This window comes from Lactuca sativa, chromosome 1, assembly GCF_002870075.4.
Source record: "Lactuca sativa cultivar Salinas chromosome 1, Lsat_Salinas_v11, whole genome shotgun sequence".
NCBI classification, from domain to species: domain Eukaryota; kingdom Viridiplantae; phylum Streptophyta; class Magnoliopsida; order Asterales; family Asteraceae; genus Lactuca; species Lactuca sativa.
Genome location: NC_056623.2, coordinates 229329044 through 229353609, shown reverse-complemented (window position 1 = coordinate 229353609; position 24566 = coordinate 229329044). Strand labels below are relative to the sequence as shown.

General features: G+C 39.8%; 1 protein-coding gene across 1 annotated transcript; it reads right to left on the bottom strand.

The window, feature by feature from the left end:
* Window positions 1–22234: 22234 nt before the first annotated feature.
* Window positions 22235–23077, bottom strand: LOC111918597 (protein trichome birefringence-like 6). Its single transcript, XM_023914242.1, has 3 exons — window positions 22731–23077; window positions 22381–22573; window positions 22235–22312 (listed from the first exon to the last, which is right to left on the bottom strand). The coding sequence occupies exons 1-3, from the start codon at window positions 23075–23077 to the stop codon at window positions 22235–22237; spliced, it is 618 nt and encodes a 205-aa protein (XP_023770010.1).
* Window positions 23078–24566: the final 1489 nt, after the last annotated feature.

The window sequence follows — 24566 nt, the reverse complement described above, 5'->3', positions numbered from 1 at the left end:
GAAGTTGGGTATTCATTATACAAAGGAGTTAGGTCGGTTGAAGGTTGTCAACTCTCCATCTAATCCGATCCTCGGAGTTTCTCGTGGAATACCCATGAAGATTGCAGAATGGGAAGGGACCATCGACTTGATAGTGGTTCCGATGGACGACTATCGCATGGTACTAGGAATGGATTTCCTGGATATGGTATGTCCTTGGTCGTTCGAAAGAGACAACACCCTGCGTATAACCAAGGGATCAACTATCCATATAATTCCCTTAGGAAGAAGAAAGACAAAAGCTCGATCCCTTTCAACTATGAAGATGTGTTATGACCAGACCAATATAATCAAGAATAATATGAAGCCAAAAGGGGAAGTTCGAATAAGCGAGACACGTTTGAAGGAACAGGGATCCATATCCGACATGACGAGTTACTCAAGGTTTTATGAGGCTGAGAGAAGAAATAGGATTCAAAGTACATCAAGAAATAAAAGCATGCCTTACTCGAAGAGATACTTTGGAGAAAACGAAAAGACACGAAGTAGCCCCGTGACAACATCGAGACATATGTATAGAAGACTTGACGAGAACGTCAAGGGTTTAAGTGGGGGAGGGTGTCACAGACCAAGTTTCTGGAAAATTCCACGATCGTCTAGAGAACTCCGGAACGATCAAGTATATTCGAGAAGTCTCCGGAGAGATCAGGAATGCTCTACGAGACCCTGGAAGATGCTAGAATATTGTAGATGTCCGTGGAACAAAGGAGAACGATCCGGAATAATCAAGAGGACGCTAGATGAAGCAAGAACGACCCGGAAGACTTTGGAAGGATCTAGAACCCGCTAGATCATACAAGAATGATTTGGATAATGTTGGGACGACTTAGAGATTTCTAGAACATCGTATACAAGTCTACCATATTCTAGAGTCTTGTAAAATCTATGTATATAACAGGAAGAGTCTAGATTAGTCATGAATGATCGGGACCTAGAAACTTCCATTTGATGAGGTGTAAGGTTCCTATAAATAGGGGGAGGACTCATTTGTCCAAACCATCAAGAAGTTGCCTTGTAAAGAAGTTGAGTTATATAATAGAAGCTTTATTGAAGTGTCCCTTGTCGTAAATCTTGCTTCCTAAGTTCGTTAGTACATCTAGATCGTCGAAGTTAGGCTGACTTAGTCGGAGAAGCACTAAGTGGCACACGGTATTGACTAGTCTAAAAGAGTCATCCCGTGACACGTGGTATCAGAGCCAGGTTCGTACAAGCAAGAGATCATGACTACGGAAGCAGGAAGTAGTGAAGTCGCAAACGTGCCCCCTGTCGTCGAGGAGAAAGGAAGAAAGTCCAGGAAGAGGGACCAATCGATAGATGCCTTGGCAAGCTTAGAGAACAAGCTTACAAGGACGGAGATTAACGTTGGTGAGATCCTTGAATGGAAGGATACCGTCGATCAGTTCGTTGCCGAGATAAGTGACACGAGCGATGGATTGAAGGAGACCATCGGTGTCATCAAGGAAGAAGTCCTTGGACTTATTAACACCTTGCAGAATGAGTTCCGTGAGAAGGTAGCTACTCTAGAAGCCGAAGTAAAGTTGTGCAAAGCCGCTATTGCTGGAGGAGAAAGTACAAAGATGACGCCACATGCCGATGCACCTAAACCATTGAAGTATGGAGGTAAACGCGACCCCAAAGAACTTGATGAATTCTTTTGGTCGATGGAATGCTACTTCAATGCTAGTCAAGTGAAGGATGACAAGACGAAGGTAGATACAGCCGTACTCTATCTATGCGAGAGTGCAGCTCTATGGTGGCGAAGGAAGCACGATGATATTGAAAAAGGATTATATACCATAGACACATGGGAAGAATTCAAGAGGCAACTCAAGAGACAATTCTGCCCACATAATGCTGAAGACATAGCGATGAAGAAACTTCGTGGGCTAAAGCATATGGGATCCATCCGAGACTATATAGTTGAGTTCACGAGCTTGATGCTAGAGTTACCTGACATGCAGGAGAAGGACAAACTTTTCTATTTCATGGATGGACTACAATATTGGGCCTACAACGAGCTAAAGAGGAGAAATGTCAAAGACATTGACGAAGCTATTGCCGTGGCAGAAGATCTAATGGAATTTCGAAAAGAAAGCACGGTTAAGAAGAATAGTGGGGGAGAACAAACTATGACGGAACCGAAACCAAAACAAAGCACACCCCAACCTTTAAATACGAAAGGAAAGGAAATCGAAGGAAGAAACCGGAGAGAAGAACGAAAGGAGATCAAGTGCTACTTGTGTGATGGTCCTCACTTGATCCGAGACTGTCCGAAGAAAAAGACTTTCTATGTGATGGTTTTGCAAGAAGAAGAAGACGAAGCATAAATAAGCTCAATGCATTTTCTGAACTCAATATCGAAAGATGAGATAAAATCTTCTAAGAAGGAAGAAAATAAAGGAGGGAGTCTCATGTTCGTCGAAGTTAAAGTAAATGCAAGGAACACTAAGGCGCTAGTAGATTCTGGAGCAACACATAGCTTCATCGCAGAGGAAGAAGCAAGGAGTTGGGTATTCATTATAAAAAGGAGTTAGGTCAGTTGAAGGTTGTCAACTCTCCATCTAATCCGATCCTCGGAGTTTCTCGTGGAATACCCATGAAGATTGCAGAATGGGAAGGGACCATCGACTTGATAGTGGTTCCGATGGATGACTATCGCATGGTACTAGGAATGGATTTCCTGGATATGGTATGCCCTTGGTCGTTCGAAAGAGACAACACCCTGCGTATAACCAAGGGATCAACTATCCATATAATTCCCTTAGTAAGAAGAAAGACAAAAGCTCGATCCCTTTCAACTATGAAGATGTGTTATGACCAGACCAATATAATCAAGAAGAATATGAAGCCAAAAGGGGAAGTTCGAATAAGCGAGACACGTTTGAAGGAACAGGGATCCATATCCGACGTGACGAGTTACTCAAGGTTTTACGAGGCTGAGAGAAGAAATAGGATTCAAAGTACATCAAGAAATAAAAGCATGCCTTACTCGAAGAGATTCTTTGGAGAAAACGAAAAGACACGAAGTAGCCCCGTGACAACATCGAGACATATGTATAGAAGACTTGACGAGAACGTCAAGGGTTTAAGTGGGGGAGGGTGTCACAGACCAAGTTTCTGGAAAATTCCACGATCGTCTAGAGAACTCCGGAACGATCAAGTATATTCGAGAAGTCTCCGGAGAGATCAGGAATGCTCTACGAGACCCTGGAAGATGCTAGAATATTGTAGATGTCCGTGGAACAAAGGAGAACGATCCGGAATAATCAAGAGGACGCTAGATGAAGCAAGAACGACCCGGAAGACTTTGGAAGGATCTAGAACCCGCTAGATCATACAAGAATGATTTGGATAATGTCGGGACGACTTAGAGATTTCTAGAACATCGTAACAAGTCTACCATATTCTAGAGTCTTGTAAAATCTATGTATATAACAGGAAGAGTCTAGATTAGTCATGAATGATCGGGATCTAGAAACTTCCATTTGATGAGGTGTAAGGTTCCTATAAATAGGGGGAGGACTCATTTGTCCAAACCATCAAGAAGTTGCCTTGTAAAGAAGTTGAGTTATATAATAGAAGCTTTATTGAAGTGTCCCTTGTCGTAAATCTTGCTTCCTAAGTTCGTTAGTACATCTAGATCGTCGAAGTTAGGCTGACTTAGTCGGAGAAGCACTAAGTGGCACACGGTATTGACTAGTCTAAAAGAGTCATCCCGTGACACGTGGTATCAGAGCCAGGTTCGTACAAGCAAGAGATCATGACTACGGAAGCAGGAAGTAGTGAAGTCGCAAACGTGCCCCCTGTCGTCGAGGAGAAAGGAAGAAAGTCCAGGAAGAGGGACCAATCGATAGATGCCTTGGCAAGCTTAGAGAACAAGCTTACAAGGACGGAGATTAACGTTGGTGAGATCCTTGAATGGAAGGATATCATCGATCAGTTCGTTGCCGAGATAAGTGACACGAGCGATGGATTGAAGGAGACCATCGGTTTCATCAAGGAAGAAGTCCTTGGACTTATTAACACCTTGCAGAATGAGTTCCGTGAGAAGGTAGCTACTCTAGAAGCCGAAGTAAAGTTGTGCAAAGCCGCTATTGCTGGAGGAGAAAGTACAAAGATGACGCCACATGCCGATGCACCTAAACCATTGAAGTATGGAGGTAAACGCGACCCCAAAGAACTTGATGAATTCTTTTGGTCGATGGAATGCTACTTCAATGCTAGTCAAGTGAAGGACGACAAGACGAAGGTAGATACAGCCGTACTCTATCTATGCGAGAGTACAGCTCTATGGTGGCGAAGGAAGCACGGTGATATTGAAAAAGGATTATATACCATAGACACATGGGAAGAATTCAAGAGGCAACTCAAGAGACAATTATGCCCACATAATGCTGAAGACATAGCGATGAAGAAACTTCGTGGGCTAAAGCATATGGGATCCATCCGAGACTATATAGTTGAGTTCACGAGCTTGATGCTAGAGTTACCCGACATGCAGGAGAAGGACAAACTTTTCTATTTCATGGATGGACTACAATCTTGGGCCTACAACGAGCTCAAGAGGAGAAATGTCAAAGACATTGACGAAGCTATTGCCGTGGCAGAAGATCTAATGGAATTTCGAAAAGAAAGCACGGTTAAGAAGAATAGTGGGGGAGAACAAACTATGACGGAACCGAAACCAAAACAAAGCACACCCCAACCTTTAAATACGAAAGGAAAGGAAATCGAAGGAAGAAACCGGAGAGAAGAACGAAAGGAGATCAAGTGCTACTTGTGTGATGGTCCTCACTTGATCCGAGACTGTCCGAAGAGAAAGACTTTCTATGTGATGGTTTTGCAAGAAGAAGAAGACGAAACATAAATAAGCTCAATGCATTTTCTGAACTCAATATCGAAAGATGAGATAAAATCTTCTAAGAAGGAAGAAAATAAAGGAGGGAGTCTCATGTTCGTCGAAGTTAAAGTAAATGCAAGGAACACTAAGGCGCTAGTAGATTCTGGAGCAACACATAGCTTCATCGCAGAGGAAGAAGCAAGGAAGTTGGGTATTCATTATAAAAAGGAGTTAGGTCAGTTGAAGGTTGTCAACTCTCCATCTAATCCGATCCTCGGAGTTTCTCGTGGAATACCCATGAAGATTGCAGAATGGGAAGGGACCATCGACTTGATAGTGGTTCCGATGGACGACTATCGCATGGTACTAGGAATGGATTTCCTGGATATGGTATGTCCTTGGTCGTTCGAAAGAGACAACACCCTGCGTATAACCAAGGGATCAACTATCCATATAATTCCCTTAGTAAGAAGAAAGACAAAAGCTCGATCCCTTTCAACTATGAAGATGTGTTATGACCAGACCAATATAATCAAGAAGAATATGAAGCCAAAAGGGGAAGTTCGAATAAGCGAGACACGTTTGAAGGAACAGGGATCCATATCCGACATGACGAGTTACTCAAGGTTTTACGAGGCTGAGAGAAGAAATAGGATTCAAAGTACATCAAGAAATAAAAGCATGCCTTACTCGAAGAGATACTTTGGAGAAAACGAAAAGACACGAAGTAGCCCCGTGACAACATCGAGACATATGTATAGAAGACTTGACGAGAACGTCAAGGGTTTAAGTGGGGGAGGGTGTCACGGACCAAGTTTCTGGAAAATTCCACGATCGTCTAGAGAACTCCGGAACGATCAAGTATATTCGAGAAGTCTCCGAAGAGATCAGGAATGCTCTACGAGACCCTGGAAGATGCTAGAATATTGTAGATGTCCGTGGAACAAAGGAGAACGATCCGGAATAATCAAGAGGACGCTAGATGAAGCAAGAACGACCTGGAAGACTTTGGAAGGATCTAGAACCCGCTAGATCATACAAGAATGATTTGGATAATGTCGGGACGACTTAGAGATTTCTAGAACATCGTATACAAGTCTACCATATTCTAGAGTCTTGTAAAATCTATGTATATAACAGGAAGAGTCTAGATTAGTCATGAATGATCGGGACCTAGAAACTTCCATTTGATGAGGTGTAAGGTTCCTATAAATAGGGGGAGGACTCATTTGTCCAAACCATCAAGAAGTTGCCTTGTAAAGAAGTTGAGTTATATAATAGAAGCTTTATTGAAGTGTCCCTTGTCGTAAATCTTGCTTCCTAAGTTCGTTAGTACATCTAGATCGTCGAAGTTAGGCTGACTTAGTCGGAGAAGCACTAAGTGGCACACGGTATTGACTAGTCTAAAAGAGTCATCCCGTGACACGTGGTATCAGAGCCAGGTTCGTACAAGCAAGAGATCATGACTACGGAAGCAGGAAGTAGTGAAGTCGCAAACGTGCCCCCTGTCGTCGAGGAGAAAGGAAGAAAGTCCAGGAAGAGGGACCAATCGATAGATGCCTTGGCAAGCTTAGAGAACAAGCTTACAAGGACGGAGATTAACGTTGGTGAGATCCTTGAATGGAAGGATATCATCGATCAGTTCGTTGCCGAGATAAGTGACACGAGCGATGGATTGAAGGAGACCATCGGTTTCATCAAGGAAGAAGTCCTTGGACTTATTAACACCTTGCAGAATGAGTTCCGTGAGAAGGTAGCTACTCTAGAAGCCGAAGTAAAGTTGTGCAAAGCCGCTATTGCTGGAGGAGAAAGTACAAAGATGACGCCACATGCCGATGCACCTAAACCATTGAAGTATGGAGGTAAACGCGACCCCAAAGAACTTGATGAATTCTTTTGGTCGATGGAATGCTACTTCAATGCTAGTCAAGTGAAGGACGACAAGACGAAGGTAGATACAGCCGTACTCTATCTATGCGAGAGTACAGCTCTATGGTGGCGAAGGAAGCACGGTGATATTGAAAAAGGATTATATACCATAGACACATGGGAAGAATTCAAGAGGCAACTCAAGAGACAATTCTGCCCACATAATGCTGAAGACATAGCGATGAAGAAACTTCGTGGGCTAAAGCATATGGGATCCATCCGAGACTATATAGTTGAGTTCACGAGCTTGATGCTAGAGTTACCCGACATGCAGGAGATGGACAAACTTTTCTATTTCATGGATGGACTACAATCTTGGGCCTACAACGAGCTCAAGAGGAGAAATGTCAAAGACATTGACGAAGCTATTGCCGTGGCAGAAGATCTAATGGAATTTCGAAAAGAAAGCACGGTTAAGAAGAATAGTGGGGGAGAACAAACTATGACGGAACCGAAACCAAAACAAAGCACACCCCAACCTTTAAATACGAAAGGAAAGGAAATCGAAGGAAGAAACCGGAGAGAAGAACGAAAGGAGATCAAGTGCTACTTGTGTGATGGTCCTCACTTGATCCGAGACTGTCCGAAGAGAAAGACTTTCTATGTGATGGTTTTGCAAGAAGAAGAAGACGAAGCATAAATAAGCTCAATGCATTTTCTGAACTCAATATCGAAAGATGAGATAAAATCTTCTAAGAAGGAAGAAAATAAAGGAGGGAGTCTCATGTTCGTCGAAGTTAAAGTAAATGCAAGGAACACTAAGGCGCTAGTAGATTCTGGAGCAACACATAGCTTCATCGCAGAGGAAGAAGCAAGGAAGTTGGGTATTCATTATAAAAAGGAGTTAGGTCAGTTGAAGGTTGTCAACTCTCCATCTAATCCGATCCTCGGAGTTTCTCGTGGAATACCCATGAAGATTGCAGAATGGGAAGGGACCATCGACTTGATAGTGGTTCCGATGGACGACTATCGCATGGTACTAGGAATGGATTTCCTGGATATGGTATGCCCTTGGTCGTTCGAAAGAGACAACACCCTGCGTATAACCAAGGGATCAACTATCCATATAATTCCCTTAGTAAGAAGAAAGACAAAAGCTCGATCCCTTTCAACTATGAAGATGTGTTATGACCAGACCAATATAATCAAGAAGAATATGAAGCCAAAAGGGGAAGTTCGAATAAGCGAGACACGTTTGAAGGAACAGGGATCCATATCCGACATGACGAGTTACTCAAGGTTTTACGAGGCTGAGAGAAGAAATAGGATTCAAAGTACATCAAGAAATAAAAGCATGCCTTACTCGAAGAGATACTTTGGAGAAAACGAAAAGACACGAAGTAGCCCCGTGACAACATCGAGACATATGTATAGAAGACTTGACGAGAACGTCAAGGGTTTAAGTGGGGGAGGGTGTCACGGACCAAGTTTCTGGAAAATTCCACGATCGTCTAGAGAACTCCGGAACGATCAAGTATATTCGAGAAGTCTCCGAAGAGATCAGGAATGCTCTACGAGACCCTGGAAGATGCTAGAATATTGTAGATGTCCGTGGAACAAAGGAGAACGATCCGGAATAATCAAGAGGACGCTAGATGAAGCAAGAACGACCCGGAAGACTTTGGAAGGATCTAGAACCCGCTAGATCATACAAGAATGATTTGGATAATGTCGGGACGACTTAGAGATTTCTAGAACATCGTATACAAGTCTACCATATTCTAGAGTCTTGTAAAATCTATGTATATAACAGGAAGAGTCTAGATTAGTCATGAATGATCGGGACCTAGAAACTTCCATTTGATGAGGTGTAAGGTTCCTATAAATAGGGGGAGGACTCATTTGTCCAAACCATCAAGAAGTTGCCTTGTAAAGAAGTTGAGTTATATAATAGAAGCTTTATTGAAGTGTCCCTTGTCGTAAATCTTGCTTCCTAAGTTCGTTAGTACATCTAGATCGTCGAAGTTAGGCTGACTTAGTCGGAGAAGCACTAAGTGGCACACGGTATTGACTAGTCTAAAAGAGTCATCCCGTGACACGTGGTATCAGAGCCAGGTTCGTACAAGCAAGAGATCATGACTACGGAAGCAGGAAGTAGTGAAGTCGCAAACGTGCCCCCTGTCGTCGAGGAGAAAGGAAGAAAGTCCAGGAAGAGGGACCAATCGATAGATGCCTTGGCAAGCTTAGAGAACAAGCTTACAAGGACGGAGATTAACGTTGGTGAGATCCTTGAATGGAAGGATATCGTCGATCAGTTCGTTGCCGAGATAAGTGACACGAGCGATGGATTGAAGGAGACCATCGGTTTCATCAAGGAAGAAGTCCTTGGACTTATTAACACCTTGCAGAATGAGTTCCGTGAGAAGGTAGCTACTCTAGAAGCCGAAGTAAAGTTGTGCAAAGCCGCTATTGCTGGAGGAGAAAGTACAAAGATGACGCCACATGCCGATGCACCTAAACCATTGAAGTATGGAGGTAAACGCGACCCCAAAGAACTTGATGAATTCTTTTGGTCGATGGAATGCTACTTCAATGCTAGTCAAGTGAAGGACGACAAGACGAAGGTAGATACAGCCGTACTCTATCTATGCGAGAGTACAGCTCTATGGTGGCGAAGGAAGCACGGTGATATTGAAAAAGGATTATATACCATAGACACATGGGAAGAATTCAAGAGGCAACTCAAGAGACAATTCTGCCCACATAATGCTGAAGACATAGCGATGAAGAAACTTCGTGGGCTAAAGCATATGGGATCCATCCGAGACTATATAGTTGAGTTCACGAGCTTGATGCTAGAGTTACCCGACATGCAGGAGAAGGACAAACTTTTCTATTTCATGGATGGACTACAATCTTGGGCCTACAACGAGCTCAAGAGGAGAAATGTCAAAGACATTGACGAAGCTATTGCCGTGGCAGAAGATCTAATGGAATTTCGAAAAGAAAGCACGGTTAAGAAGAATAGTGGGGGAGAACAAACTATGACGGAACCGAAACCAAAACAAAGCACACCCCAACCTTTAAATACGAAAGGAAAGGAAATCGAAGGAAGAAACCGGAGAGAAGAACGAAAGGAGATCAAGTGCTACTTGTGTGATGGTCCTCACTTGATCCGAGACTGTCCGAAGAAAAAGACTTTCTATGTGATGGTTTTGCAAGAAGAAGAAGACGAAGCATAAAGAAGCTCAATGCATTTTCTGAACTCAATATCGAAAGATGAGATAAAATCTTCTAAGAAGGAAGAAAATAAAGGAGGGAGTCTCATGTTCGTCGAAGTTAAAGTAAATGCAAGGAACACTAAGGCGCTAGTAGATTCTGGAGCAACACATAGCTTCATCGCAGAGGAAGAAGCAAGGAAGTTGGGTATTCATTATAAAAAGGAGTTAGGTCAGTTGAAGGTTGTCAACTCTCCATCTAATCCGATCCTCGGAGTTTCTCGTGGAATACCCATGAAGATTGCAGAATGGGAAGGGACCATCGACTTGATAGTGGTTCCGATGGACGACTATCGCATGGTACTAGGAATGGATTTCCTGGATATGGTATGCCCTTGGTCGTTCGAAAGAGACAACACCCTGCGTATAACCAAGGGATCAACTATCCATATAATTCCCTTAGTAAGAAGAAAGACAAAAGCTCGATCCCTTTCAACTATGAAGATGTGTTATGACCAGACCAATATAATCAAGAAGAATATGAAGCCAAAAGGGGAAGTTCGAATAAGCGAGACACGTTTGAAGGAACAGGGATCCATATCCGACATGACGAGTTACTCAAGGTTTTACGCGGCTGAGAGAAGAAATAGGATTCAAAGTACATCAAGAAATAAAAGCATGCCTTACTCGAAGAGATACTTTGGAGAAAACGAAAAGACACGAAGTAGCCCCGTGACAACATCGAGACATATGTATAGAAGACTTGACGAGAACGTCAAGGGTTTAAGTGGGGGAGGGTGTCACGGACCAAGTTTCTGGAAAATTCCACGATCGTCTAGAGAACTCCGGAACGATCAAGTATATTCGAGAAGTCTCCGAAGAGATCAGGAATGCTCTACGAGACCCTGGAAGATGCTAGAATATTGTAGATGTCCGTGGAACAAAGGAGAACGATCCGGAATAATCAAGAGGACGCTAGATGAAGCAAGAACGACCCGGAAGACTTTGGAAGGATCTAGAACCCGCTAGATCATACAAGAATGATTTGGATAATGTCGAGACGACTTAGAGATTTCTAGAACATCGTATACAAGTCTACCATATTCTAGAGTCTTGTAAAATCTATGTATATAACAGGAAGAGTCTAGATTAGTCATGATAATCGGGACCTAGAAACTTCCATTTGATGAGGTGTAAGGTTCCTATAAATAGGGGGAGGACTCATTTGTCCAAACCATCAAGAAGTTGCCTTGTAAAGAAGTTGAGTTATATAATAGAAGCTTTATTGAAGTGTCCCTTGTCGTAAATCTTGCTTCCTAAGTTCGTTAGTACATCTAGATCGTCGAAGTTAGGCTGACTTAGTCGGAGAAGCACTAAGTGGCACACGGTATTGACTAGTCTAAAAGAGTCATCCCGTGACACGTGGTATCAGAGCCAGGTTCGTACAAGCAAGAGATCATGACTACGGAAGCAGGAAGTAGTGAAGTCGCAAACGTGCCCCCTGTCGTCGAGGAGAAAGGAAGAAAGTCCAGGAAGAGGGACCAATCGATAGATGCCTTGGCAAGCTTAGAGAACAAGCTTACAAGGACGGAGATTAACGTTGGTGAGATCCTTGAATGGAAGGATATCGTCGATCAGTACGTTGCCGAGATAAGTGACACGAGCGATGGATTGAAGGAGACCATCGGTTTCATCAAGGAAGAAGTCCTTGGACTTATTAACACCTTGCAGAATGAGTTCCGTGAGAAGGTAGCTACTCTAGAAGCCGAAGTAAAGTTGTGCAAAGCCGCTATTGCTGGAGGAGAAAGTACAAAGATGACGCCACATGCCGATGCACCTAAACCATTGAAGTATGGAGGTAAACGCGACCCCAAAGAACTTGATGAATTCTTTTGGTCGATGGAATGCTACTTCAATGCTAGTCAAGTGAAGGACGACAAGACGAAGGTAGATACAGCCGTACTCTATCTATGCGAGAGTACAGCTCTATGGTGGCGAAGGAAGCACGGTGATATTGAAAAAGGATTATATACCATAGACACATGGGAAGAATTCAAGAGGCAACTCAAGAGACAATTCTGCCCACATAATGCTGAAGACATAGCGATGAAGAAACTTCGTGGGCTAAAGCATATGGGATCCATCCGAGACTATATAGTTGAGTTCACGAGCTTGATGCTAGAGTTACCCGACATGCAGGAGAAGGACAAACTTTTCTATTTCATGGATGGACTACAATCTTGGGCCTACAACGAGCTAAAGAGGAGAAATGTCAAAGACATTGACGAAGCTATTGCCGTGGCAGAAGATCTAATGGAATTTCGAAAAGAAAGCACGGTTAAGAAGAATAGTGGGGGAGAACAAACTATGACGGAACCGAAACCAAAACAAAGCACACCCCAACCTTTAAATACGAAAGGAAAGGAAATCGAAGGAAGAAACCGGAGAGAAGAACGAAAGGAGATCAAGTGCTACTTGTGTGATGGTCCTCACTTGATCCGAGACTGTCCGAAGAAAAAGACTTTCTATGTGATGGTTTTGCAAGAAGAAGAAGACGAAGCATAAAGAAGCTCAATGCATTTTCTGAACTCAATATCGAAAGATGAGATAAAATCTTCTAAGAAGGAAGAAAATAAAGGAGGGAGTCTCATGTTCGTCGAAGTTAAAGTAAATGCAAGGAACACTAAGGCGCTAGTAGATTCTGGAGCAACACATAGCTTCATCGCAGAGGAAGAAGCAAGGAAGTTGGGTATTCATTATAAAAAGGAGTTAGGTCAGTTGAAGGTTGTCAACTCTCCATCTAATCCGATCCTCGGAGTTTCTCGTGGAATACCCATGAAGATTGCAGAATGGGAAGGGACCATCGACTTGATAGTGGTTCCGATGGACGACTATCGCATGGTACTAGGAATGGATTTCCTGGATATGGTATGCCCTTGGTCGTTCGAAAGAGACAACACCCTGCGTATAACCAAGGGATCAACTATCCATATAATTCCCTTAGTAAGAAGAAAGACAAAAGCTCGATCCCTTTCAACTATGAAGATGTGTTATGACCAGACCAATATAATCAAGAAGAATATGAAGCCAAAAGGGGAAGTTCGAATAAGCGAGACACGTTTGAAGGAACAGGGATCCATATCCGACATGACGAGTTACTCAAGGTTTTACGCGGCTGAGAGAAGAAATAGGATTCAAAGTACATCAAGAAATAAAAGCATGCCTTACTCGAAGAGATACTTTGGAGAAAACGAAAAGACACGAAGTAGCCCCGTGACAACATCGAGACATATGTATAGAAGACTTGACGAGAACGTCAAGGGTTTAAGTGGGGGAGGGTGTCACGGACCAAGTTTCTGGAAAATTCCACGATCGTCTAGAGAACTCCGGAACGATCAAGTATATTCGAGAAGTCTCCGAAGAGATCAGGAATGCTCTACGAGACCCTGGAAGATGCTAGAATATTGTAGATGTCCGTGGAACAAAGGAGAACGATCCGGAATAATCAAGAGGACGCTAGATGAAGCAAGAACGACCCGGAAGACTTTGGAAGGATCTAGAACCCGCTAGATCATACAAGAATGATTTGGATAATGTCGGGACGACTTAGAGATTTCTAGAACATCGTATACAAGTCTACCATATTCTAGAGTCTTGTAAAATCTATGTATATAACAGGAAGAGTCTAGATTAGTCATGAATGATCGGGACCTAGAAACTTCCATTTGATGAGGTGTAAGGTTCCTATAAATAGGGGGAGGACTCATTTGTCCAAACCATCAAGAAGTTGCCTTGTAAAGAAGTTGAGTTATATAATAGAAGCTTTATTGAAGTGTCCCTTGTCGTAAATCTTGCTTCCTAAGTTCGTTAGTACATCTAGATCGTCGAAGTTAGGCTGACTTAGTCGGAGAAGCACTAAGTGGCACACGGTATTGACTAGTCTAAAAGAGTCATCCCGTGACACGTGGTATCAGAGCCAGGTTCGTACAAGCAAGAGATCATGACTACGGAAGCAGGAAGTAGTGAAGTCGCAAACGTGCCCCCTGTCGTCGAGGAGAAAGGAAGAAAGTCCAGGAAGAGGGACCAATCGATAGATGCCTTGGCAAGCTTAGAGAACAAGCTTACAAGGACAGAGATTAACGTTGGTGAGATCCTTGAATGGAAGGATATCGTCGATCAGTTCGTTGCCGAGATAAGTGACACTAGCGATGGATTGAAGGAGACCATCGGTTTCATCAAGGAAGAAGTCCTTGGACTTATTAACACCTTGCAGAATGAGTTCCGTGAGAAGGTAGCTACTCTAGAAGCCGAAGTAAAGTTGTGCAAAGCCGCTATTGCTGGAGGAGAAAGTACAAAGATGACGCCACATGCCGATGCACCTAAACCATTGAAGTATGGAGGTAAACGCGACCCCAAAGAACTTGATGAATTCTTTTGGTCGATGGAATGCTACTTCAATGCTAGTCAAGTGAAGGACGACAAGACGAAGGTAGATACAACCGTACTCTATCTATGCGAGAGTACAGCTCTATGGTGGCGAAGGAAGCACGGTGATATTGAAAAAGCATTATATACCGTAGACACATGGGAAGAATTCAAGAGGCAACTCAAGAGACAATTCTGCCCACATAATGCTGAAGACATAGCGATGAAGAAACTTCGTGGGCTAAAGCATATGGGATCCATCCGAGACTATATAGTTGAGTTCACGAGCTTGATGCTAGAGTTACCCGACATGCAGGAGAACGACAAACTTTTCTATTTCATGGATGGACTACAATCTTGGGCCTACAACGAGCTAAAGAGGAGAAATGTCAAAGACATTGACGAAGCTATTGCCGTGGCAGAAGATCTAATGGAATTTCGAAAAGAAAGCACGGTTAAGAAGAATAGTGGGGGAGAACAAACTATGACGGAACCGAAACCAAAACAAAGCACACCCCAACCTTTAAATATGAAAGGAAAGGAAATCGAAGGAAGAAACCGGAGAGAAGAACGAAAGTAGATCAAGTGCTACTTGTGTGATGGTCCTCACTTGATCCGAGACTGTCCGAAGAAAAAGACTTTCTATGTGATGGTTTTGCAAGAAGAAGAAGACGAAGCATAAATAAGCTCAATGCATTTTCTGAACTCAATATCGAAAGATGAGATAAAATCTTCTAAGAAGGAAGAAAATAAAGGAGGGAGTCTCATGTTCGTCGAAGTTAAAGTAAATGCAAGGAACACTAAGGCGCTAGTAGATTCTGGAGCAACACATAGCTTCATCGCAGAGGAAGAAGCAAGGAAGTTGGGTATTCATTATAAAAAGGAGTTAGGTCAGTTGAAGGTTGTCAACTCTCCATCTAATCCGATCCTCGGAGTTTCTCGTGGAATACCCATGAAGATTGCAGAATGGGAAGGGACCATCGACTTGATAGTGGTTCCGATGGACGACTATCGCATGGTACTAGGAATGGATTTCCTGGATATGGTATGCCCTTGGTCGTTCGAAAGAGACAACACCCTGCGTATAACCAAGGGATCAACTATCCATATAATTCCCTTAGTAAGAAGAAAGACAAAAGCTCGATCCCTTTCAACTATGAAGATGTGTTATGACCAGACCAATATAATCAAGAAGAATATGAAGCCAAAAGGGGAAGTTCGAATAAGCGAGACACGTTTGAAGGAACAGGGATCCATATCCGACATGACGAGTTACTCAAGGTTTTACGCGGCTGAGAGAAGAAATAGGATTCAAAGTACATCAAGAAATAAAAGCATGCCTTACTCGAAGAGATACTTTGGAGAAAACGAAAAGACACGAAGTAGCCCCGTGACAACATCGAGACATATGTATAGAAGACTTGACGAGAACGTCAAGGGTTTAAGTGGGGGAGGGTGTCACGGACCAAGTTTCTGGAAAATTCCACGATCGTCTAGAGAACTCCGGAACGATCAAGTATATTCGAGAAGTCTCCGAAGAGATCAGGAATGCTCTACGAGACCCTGGAAGATGCTAGAATATTGTAGATGTCCGTGGAACAAAGGAGAACGATCCGGAATAATCAAGAGGACGCTAGATGAAGCAAGAACGACCCGGAAGACTTTGGAAGGATCTAGAACCCGCTAGATCATACAAGAATGATTTGGATAATGTCGGGACGACTTAGAGATTTCTAGAACATCGTATACAAGTCTACCATATTCTAGAGTCTTGTAAAATCTATGTATATAACAGGAAGAGTCTAGATTAGTCATGAATGATCGGGACCTAGAAACTTCCATTTGATGAGGTGTAAGGTTCCTATAAATAGGGGGAGGACTCATTTGTCCAAACCATCAAGAAGTTGCCTTGTAAAGAAGTTGAGTTATATAATAGAAGCTTTATTGAAGTGTCCCTTGTCGTAAATCTTGCTTCCTAAGTTCGTTAGTACATCTAGATCGTCGAAGTTAGGCTGACTTAGTCGGAGAAGCACTAAGTGGCACACGGTATTGACTAGTCTAAAAGAGTCATCCCGTGACACGTGGTATCAGAGCCAGGTTCGTACAAGCAAGAGATCATGACTACGGAAGCAGGAAGTAGTGAAGTCGCAAACGTGCCCCCTGTCGTCGAGGAGAAAGGAAGAAAGTCCAGGAAGAGGGACCAATCGATAGATGCCTTGGCAAGCTTAGAGAACAAGCTTACAAGGACAGAGATTAACGTTGGTGAGATCCTTGAATGGAAGGATATCGTCGATCAGTTCGTTGCCGAGATAAGTGACACTAGCGATGGATTGAAGGAGACCATCGGTTTCATCAAGGAAGAAGTCCTTGGACTTATTAACACCTTGCAGAATGAGTTCCGTGAGAAGGTAGCTACTCTAGAAGCCGAAGTAAAGTTGTGCAAAGCCGCTATTGCTGGAGGAGAAAGTACAAAGATGACGCCACATGCCGATGCACCTAAACCATTGAAGTATGGAGGTAAACGCGACCCCAAAGAACTTGATGAATTCTTTTGGTCGATGGAATGCTACTTCAATGCTAGTCAAGTGAAGGACGACAAGACGAAGGTAGATACAGCCGTACTCTATCTATGCGAGAGTACAGCTCTATGGTGGCGAAGGAAGCACGGTGATATTGAAAAAGCATTATATACCATAGACACATGGGAAGAATTCAAGAGGCAACTCAAGAGACAATTCTGCCCACATAATGCTGAAGACATAGCGATGAAGAAACTTCGTGGGCTAAAGCATATGGGATCCATCCGAGACTATATAGTTGAGTTCACGAGCTTGATGCTAGAGTTACCCGACATGCAGGAGAACGACAAACTTTTCTATTTCATGGATGGACTACAATCTTGGGCCTACAACGAGCTAAAGAGGAGAAATGTCAAAGACATTGACGAAGCTATTGTCGTGGCAGAAGATCTAATGGAATTTCGAAAAGAAAGCACGGTTAAGAAGAATAGTGGGGGAGAACAAACTATGACGGAACCGAAACCAAAACAAAGCACACCCCAACCTTTAAATATGAAAGGAAAGGAAATCGAAGGAAGAAACCGGAGAGAAGAACGAAAGGAGATCAAGTGCTACTTGTGTGATGGTCCTCACTTGATCCGAGACTGTCCGAAGAAAAAGACTTTCTATGTGATGGTTTTGCAAGAAGAAGAAGACGAAGCACAAATAAGCTCAATGCGTTTTCTGAACTCAATATCGAAAGATGAGATAAAATCTTCTAAGAAGGAAGAAAATAAAGGAGGGAGTCTCATGTTCGTCGAAGTTAAAGTAAATGCAAGGAACACTAAGGCGCTAGTAGATTCTGGAGCAACACATAGCTTCATCGCAGAGGAAGAAGCAAGGAAGTTGGGTATTCATTATACAAAGGAGTTAGGTCGGTTGAAGGTTGTCAACTCTCCATCTAATCCGATCCTCAGAGTTTCTCATGGAATACCCATGAAGATTGCAGAATGGGAAGGGACCATTGACTTGATAGTGGTTCCGATGGACGACTATCGCATGGTACTACGAATGGATTTCCTGGATATGGTATGTCCTTGGTCGTTCGAAAGAGACAACACCCTGCGTATAACCAAGGGATCAACTATCCATATAATTCCCTTAGTAAGAAGAAAGACAAAAGCTCGATCCCTTTCAACTATGAAGATGTGTTATGACCAGAGCAATATAATCAAGAAGAATATGAAGCCAAAAGCGGAAGTTCGAATAAGCAAGGCACGTTTGAAGGAACAGGGATCCATATCCGACATGGCGAGTTACTCAAGGTTTTACGAGGCTGAGAGAAGAAATAGGATTCAAAGTACATCAAGAAATAAAGCATGCCTTACTCGAAGAGATACTTTGGAGAAAACGAAAAGACACGAAGTAGCCCCGTGACAACATCGAGACATATGTATAGAAGACTTGACGAGGACGTCAAGGGTTTAAGTGGGGGAGGGTGTCATGGACCAAGTTTCTGGAAAATTCCACCATCGTCTAGAGAACTCTGGAACGATCAAGTATATTCGAGAAGTCTCCGGAGAGATCAGGAATGCTCTACGAGACCCTGGAAGATGCTAGAATATTGTAGATGTCCGTGGAACAAAGGAGAACGATCCGGAATAATCAAGAGGACGCTAGATGAAGCAAGAACGACCCGGAAGACTTTGGAAGGATCTAGAACCCGCTAGATCATACAAGAATGATTTGGATAATGTCGGGACGACTTAGAGATTTCTAGAACATCGTATACAAGTCTACCATATTCTAGAGTCTTGTAAAATCTATGTATATAACAGGAAGAGTCTAGATTAGTCATGAATGATCGGGACCTAGAAACTTCCATTTGATGAGGTGTAAGGTTCCTATAAATAGGGGGAGGACTCATTTGTCCAAACCATCAAGAAGTTGCCTTGTAAAGAAGTTGAGTTATATAATAGAAGCTTTATTGAAGTGTCCTTTGTCGTAAATCTTGCTTCCTAAGTTTGTTAGTACATCTAGATCATCAAAGTTAGGCTGACTTAGTCGGAGAAGCACTAAGTGGCACACGGTATTGACTAGTCTAAAAGAGTCATCCCGTGACATATAGCTCGAAATATGTCGTGTTATGTGAGGTTAAAAGATTGAGCATTTTGAAAGAGTAGGAGTTAGGTAGGCAGAAAGGAAAAGTTAATACTTTGGAGGCAGAATAGTTGAAGTCATAGCAAGTTTAGATGACAAAATTAAAAGAGTGGGAGTTGGGGAGGCGGATGACAAAGGTCATGAGGATGCGAGACTGGTGAAAGAGACTGAGTAGTTTGGGAGAGAATGAAAATTGAAATGAAGTCTTGATCTAGATGGCTAAGTCATTTCAACATTACAAAACAATTTAATTCTAAAGCTTTCTTTTACTTATGGTTTGTATTTTGTATCTCTCTAGTTTATTTAAATAATTCAAAATACTTGCATATAAATAAACGGGTTATTTTCGAGTCATATTCGAGTTGAAATTCTCAACCCTAACCTTACCCATTTAATTTTCGTGTCGTGTCGTGTTAACCCGTTTATTTAAACGGGTTGAAATATCTTACCCAAACTCGTTTATTTCGTGTTGGGTTTCGTGTCGTGTCAATTTTTGCCGCCTCTAGTTCAAAAGGGTATTTTTTTTCCTACACACAAATCTATATTTACATCACACACCAATCTATTTTGACCTATTAAAGGTTGATTTCTCTCTGTTACTTTTTTTCTTTCTCTCTTTTTTTATAATTAACCTTTCTATTTCTTTTTATATCTTATTAAATTTAATTAAATTTTATGTTTTATGAAAAAAAATGATCTTAACGGCAAGAGTACTGGTAACTAAAAGCCAGCAAAGGCACGAGAGGAGTACAATATATTATTATAAACTAGTTTATAACCCGTGATAACCACGGTTATAAAATTAATTAAACTTTCGTATTAAAAAATCAAAATTATTACACAATTATTTTAAATAAATTATTACTTAAGAGATATTTTTTTAGTTATATAAAATTATAATCGTTGATTTAAATAAATATGTTGAGTTATATCATTTATAATTTATATTAATTTTATTTTAATTTTTAATCTATTGTTATTAATTTAATATAATTAAAGAAATAAATCTTAAAATTTGAAATTTAAAATGAAGAATCAATTATTAATCTTACATACTTATAAAGCTTGCATTTTCCCTTGATTGTCATGCATTTGAAACCCCCGAGAATAATTTGTTAAAACCTCATGCATTTGAAACCCCTAAACCTTTTCACCTTCTTAATAATTAATCACACATAATCAATGGTAATTCATATGAGATAATAATTTGCTAAAACCTCATGCATTTATATAGTATTAGAACATGTTTGAGTTTTTGGGATTTAGACTTTAGTAAATGGGTAATCCGTTTGATATGTGAGATTTGAAGCTATCTTATTCGAATTACCCAAAACAAGAAATAAATTAATAATATATGATCATGCATGTTTTGTACAAGCCTCAATCAAAATACAATATATCATGATCATACAATTAAGTGTATTTTATTCCATTTTTGGCTTTATAACAAAAGTTTGTTTACGTGGCGAAGAAAGAAAACTTGAAGATGAATATTTAGGTTGGATGTTTATATAAGATTTGTTTTAAATATATAATATATATATATATATATATATATATATATATATATATATATATATATATATATATATATATATATATATATATATATATAAATACCCAAGTGTGTGTCAAATACAGCCCATCACAAATTTAATGTTATAAACTACAATAAAACTCAAAGTGGTTTTCCAAATATAATGTTTATACTATAATATAATATATTAGAAGAATATCATATAGTAGACGAATCACACATGTTGTGCAGAAATTTAGTTGCATAGATAATATATTATAATTATATTTCATTTAAAATATGTTAGGGTCATTTGGTTATTAGTTGTTGTATTAGGCACTATAGTCTCATATATTTTGAATGACTCTTACCAAAATGATGTCTGTAATTTGAATATAACGTAATATCTTATGATGTTTATTGAATGATATTATCTTCGATTGAGCACTTTTTAATTGGAATCAACTTTATTATAGTTAAAAATTTTGGCTCCGTTTTTTTTTTCATTAGCTCTAGAATATGATTTTTTATATTAACTTAAAATATGTCACTATCTTAAAATAGATTGAGAATGAGATTTTTTATATTTACTTAAAATACGACACCATTTTCTATTCAATAGTAAAACTAACAAAAGTCGTTAAATATGTATTTTTATGAGGTTCAACATAAATAAACGACCACAAATAAGAATCCATATCTAATCAATCATTAACTAATTACATTAGATACTAATGTGTACATAAAAATTACATTTAAAATTTTAAATTAATAATAAAAAAATTTCATTATTTATTACGATAAAAAAAAATTCATTATTTATTATAATAAAAAAATCTGTAAATCAAAAAATATATATGCTATTTAATCGCATACAAGTTTTATGTATGGCTTATTCACAATACATTAAACCATATATAACCATATTAAACTACATAATTATCCCACTGTGCAACGCGCGGGCATTCGCCTAGTTTAATAAAATTAGAGTGAGAAATTTAAAATTTGGAATTTGAAATGAATAATTAATAGGTTGACAAGTGGCATGAGAAATGATATATAACATTAATGAGGGTTCTAATTACATGACACTTGTCAATATGAGATTAAACATATTCTTTTATTAGAATAGGGAGAGGAGATATAAATTATAATATTTATTATTATTTTATCATTTACATTTAATAATTTTAAATGTTTTGTTTTATATTTTTTAGTTAAAGTTTAGCAGTGAACAGTTCAAGTCTTTTAATGTATATACTACACAATATATAGTTCAAGTTTTTTTTAGTAAAGTTATTTTAATTTTTTTTAACGAACAACTATATATATATATATATATATATATATATATATATATATATATATATATATATATATATATATATATATTATGAGAGAAATAGCTATTTTAAATTTTACATAATGTGAACCACCATAGATACTTAATTATTTTTCGTTTTTATTTTTTGTTTACCTAATTATACATATACTAAGTACTAACATTAAAAAAACGTTTTAAAATTATACATGCATTATAGAAACATTTTTTATTATTAAAAAAAAACTTGGTAGTGGCGTGTATATTCTTGTAAAACATTTTATATGAATCCCATAGCTTAAAAAGCTCTTTTCAATAGTAAAGTTAATATTTTTTTTAAAAAAAAATTTAACAAACATGAGCACAACTGATTACAACAATGTAAAATAAAAAGCAACACAAATATTCAATTGTGCACTTGTAATCCTGTCACAAGAAGACAATTAAGTAAATGAGAATATATTCCAGATCATATAACTCTAAAACTTCATTACCACAAATCTGAAACAATAGTTTCCTTTCTCTTTCGTGATATGCTTGCCATGTGTCTCATACACCTTCTTTGGATCTTTAACAACACTCATTAACAAACATAGCATGGATTCCCATTGATTCTTATTGATGGAATCACCCACAAACACTAGCCTTTTTCCTCGGATCAATTCCAGCATGTTTGTTGCGTTGAACCTATATACAACGTAATTCATTCAAAATCAAAACCCAACAGCTCAGGTTTTTTAGGGGTATGAGTGTTTGCAACTTTATGCATATTTAGAATCAAGGTAATCAGAGAATAACTCTCTATCTGAAAAGTGCTTGCAAGACTAAGCATTAAAAAAATTACCTTGGAATGTAGCAATCGTGAGGCTTCCACCTCCATTTCATATAGTCTTTGTCCAATATTCCATTGGCCTCATAATTGAAACCTTCATCTATAAAAGGGCAAGTAAAAGTAGAGTACAGAGGATAACTCTCATCATAAACCCATTTCCCCTTTGTAACATCACATACCGTTTCACCCTTTTCTTCCTGAAAATCACTTGTGTCAACTCTAGAGAAGAGAATAAACTTGAGAATCCTGCTGATTGAAGCCACTAAATTGAGGAGCAAAATGAGCAAGCTTGGACTTGAATGTTGTACAGCTGTTGCCCTAGGAGCCCATAATGTCTTTAATAAATCTCCAAATGCCATTGCAATCTCACCCTGTCATCATACTTATCGGTCATAGCCATAAAAGAAAATCAATAATCTTATACTTGTTTGTTTGTTACTATAACTATTCTTGCAGAAATACAAATGAACAAAACCAATCATTTATATGGGACATTTAGGGCTAATTTCATTAATGATGACCAACACCAACTGATCTGTTATATCTTGACAGAAAACCATTTGCATCATTAAAAAATAGCCCTAGAAAGAAAGAAACTCAAAAAGAAACTAGAGACTAGAGAACTATTCATAAAACAAGTGTTTCCCAAGTTCTGTAAACCCGTTAACCCCAACGAACCCTTCTCATGCCCGAATAAGAAAAAGATTGAAAGTACAACTTTCCCGAAATCAACTTTCACTCAACCTGAAATTGGCTCCTTCAAAGGCACTGGTGGGAGGTATATGTTTGCCCTAGATCCTGAACTCCCACCGGATTTCTTCCTGGACTTCTTGCTCTTCCGTGGGTCGACTTTCTTCCCCGTGCCACTCCGATAACGCAGACATACCTGCGAGAGAGTCGGTCCTCGAAAATTTCGGTCTCGGGTGATTCGGAGGTGGGACCACCGGTAGAGGAAGAATCATCAAGCATTGCTTTCATTTTGAAGGAGAAGGTTAGGGGCAACGGTGCATGGGATTTGTGTGGGGACAGAGAGTGGGTTAAATCGGGGTTTAAAATTGTTGTGGAGTCGTCGTGCAGGCTTGAATAGTCGGTGTGGGTTGGAGGTAGTGGAAGTGGGTGAGGGGCGGAGATGAAGGAGAGGAGATGTTAGAGAATAGTTCGAAACGAACATAGGAGAAGAAAGCAGGGTTTAAAATTTTTGGGGATTTCATTTTCCCTCTAAGAGAGATGCGCGTTTTTTGAAAAAAATATAAAACGACATTCACAGAGGACGCAGATTTTAGATAGAGTGCCCTCCGTGTATTTAATTTTTTTTTTACATATGACAGTAATTTAAGGGCACGCAATAATGCGTGACCTAAATCCTTAAATTTTTTGAAGAGATGACACTTTTTTAATGTCACTCTCTTTTGTGTAACATAAATCAATGAGTGTCGTGGTTTGCACGTCGTAAAAGGGTCTTTTTCTTGTAGTGTAAGAAGATGTTCATACAACTCAATAAACTTGATTATTAACAGAAAATAATTATCATTAACATGCAAGAATATTTTAACAAGCTTAACAAGATAAATAACCAAATCAAATTAATCCAAACCACTCAATCAAACCATATTCATAAGATCATATAGTCTAAACAAAAGTATGAAGCCTTTAGCTTGTAACTACAACAAATAGCATCCTAAAATCGAAATCTAATGATTCAAACATGGTTCACACAAAAGATTAACATAAAAGTAATGTTTGTTTTCCTTTGATCTGTTCAAAATTGACTTCTAGGTTGAATTGTCAAAAACCACAGCTCTAAGAACCCTTTTGGCCTCCAAAAATCGTCCAACGCCTCCAACATTA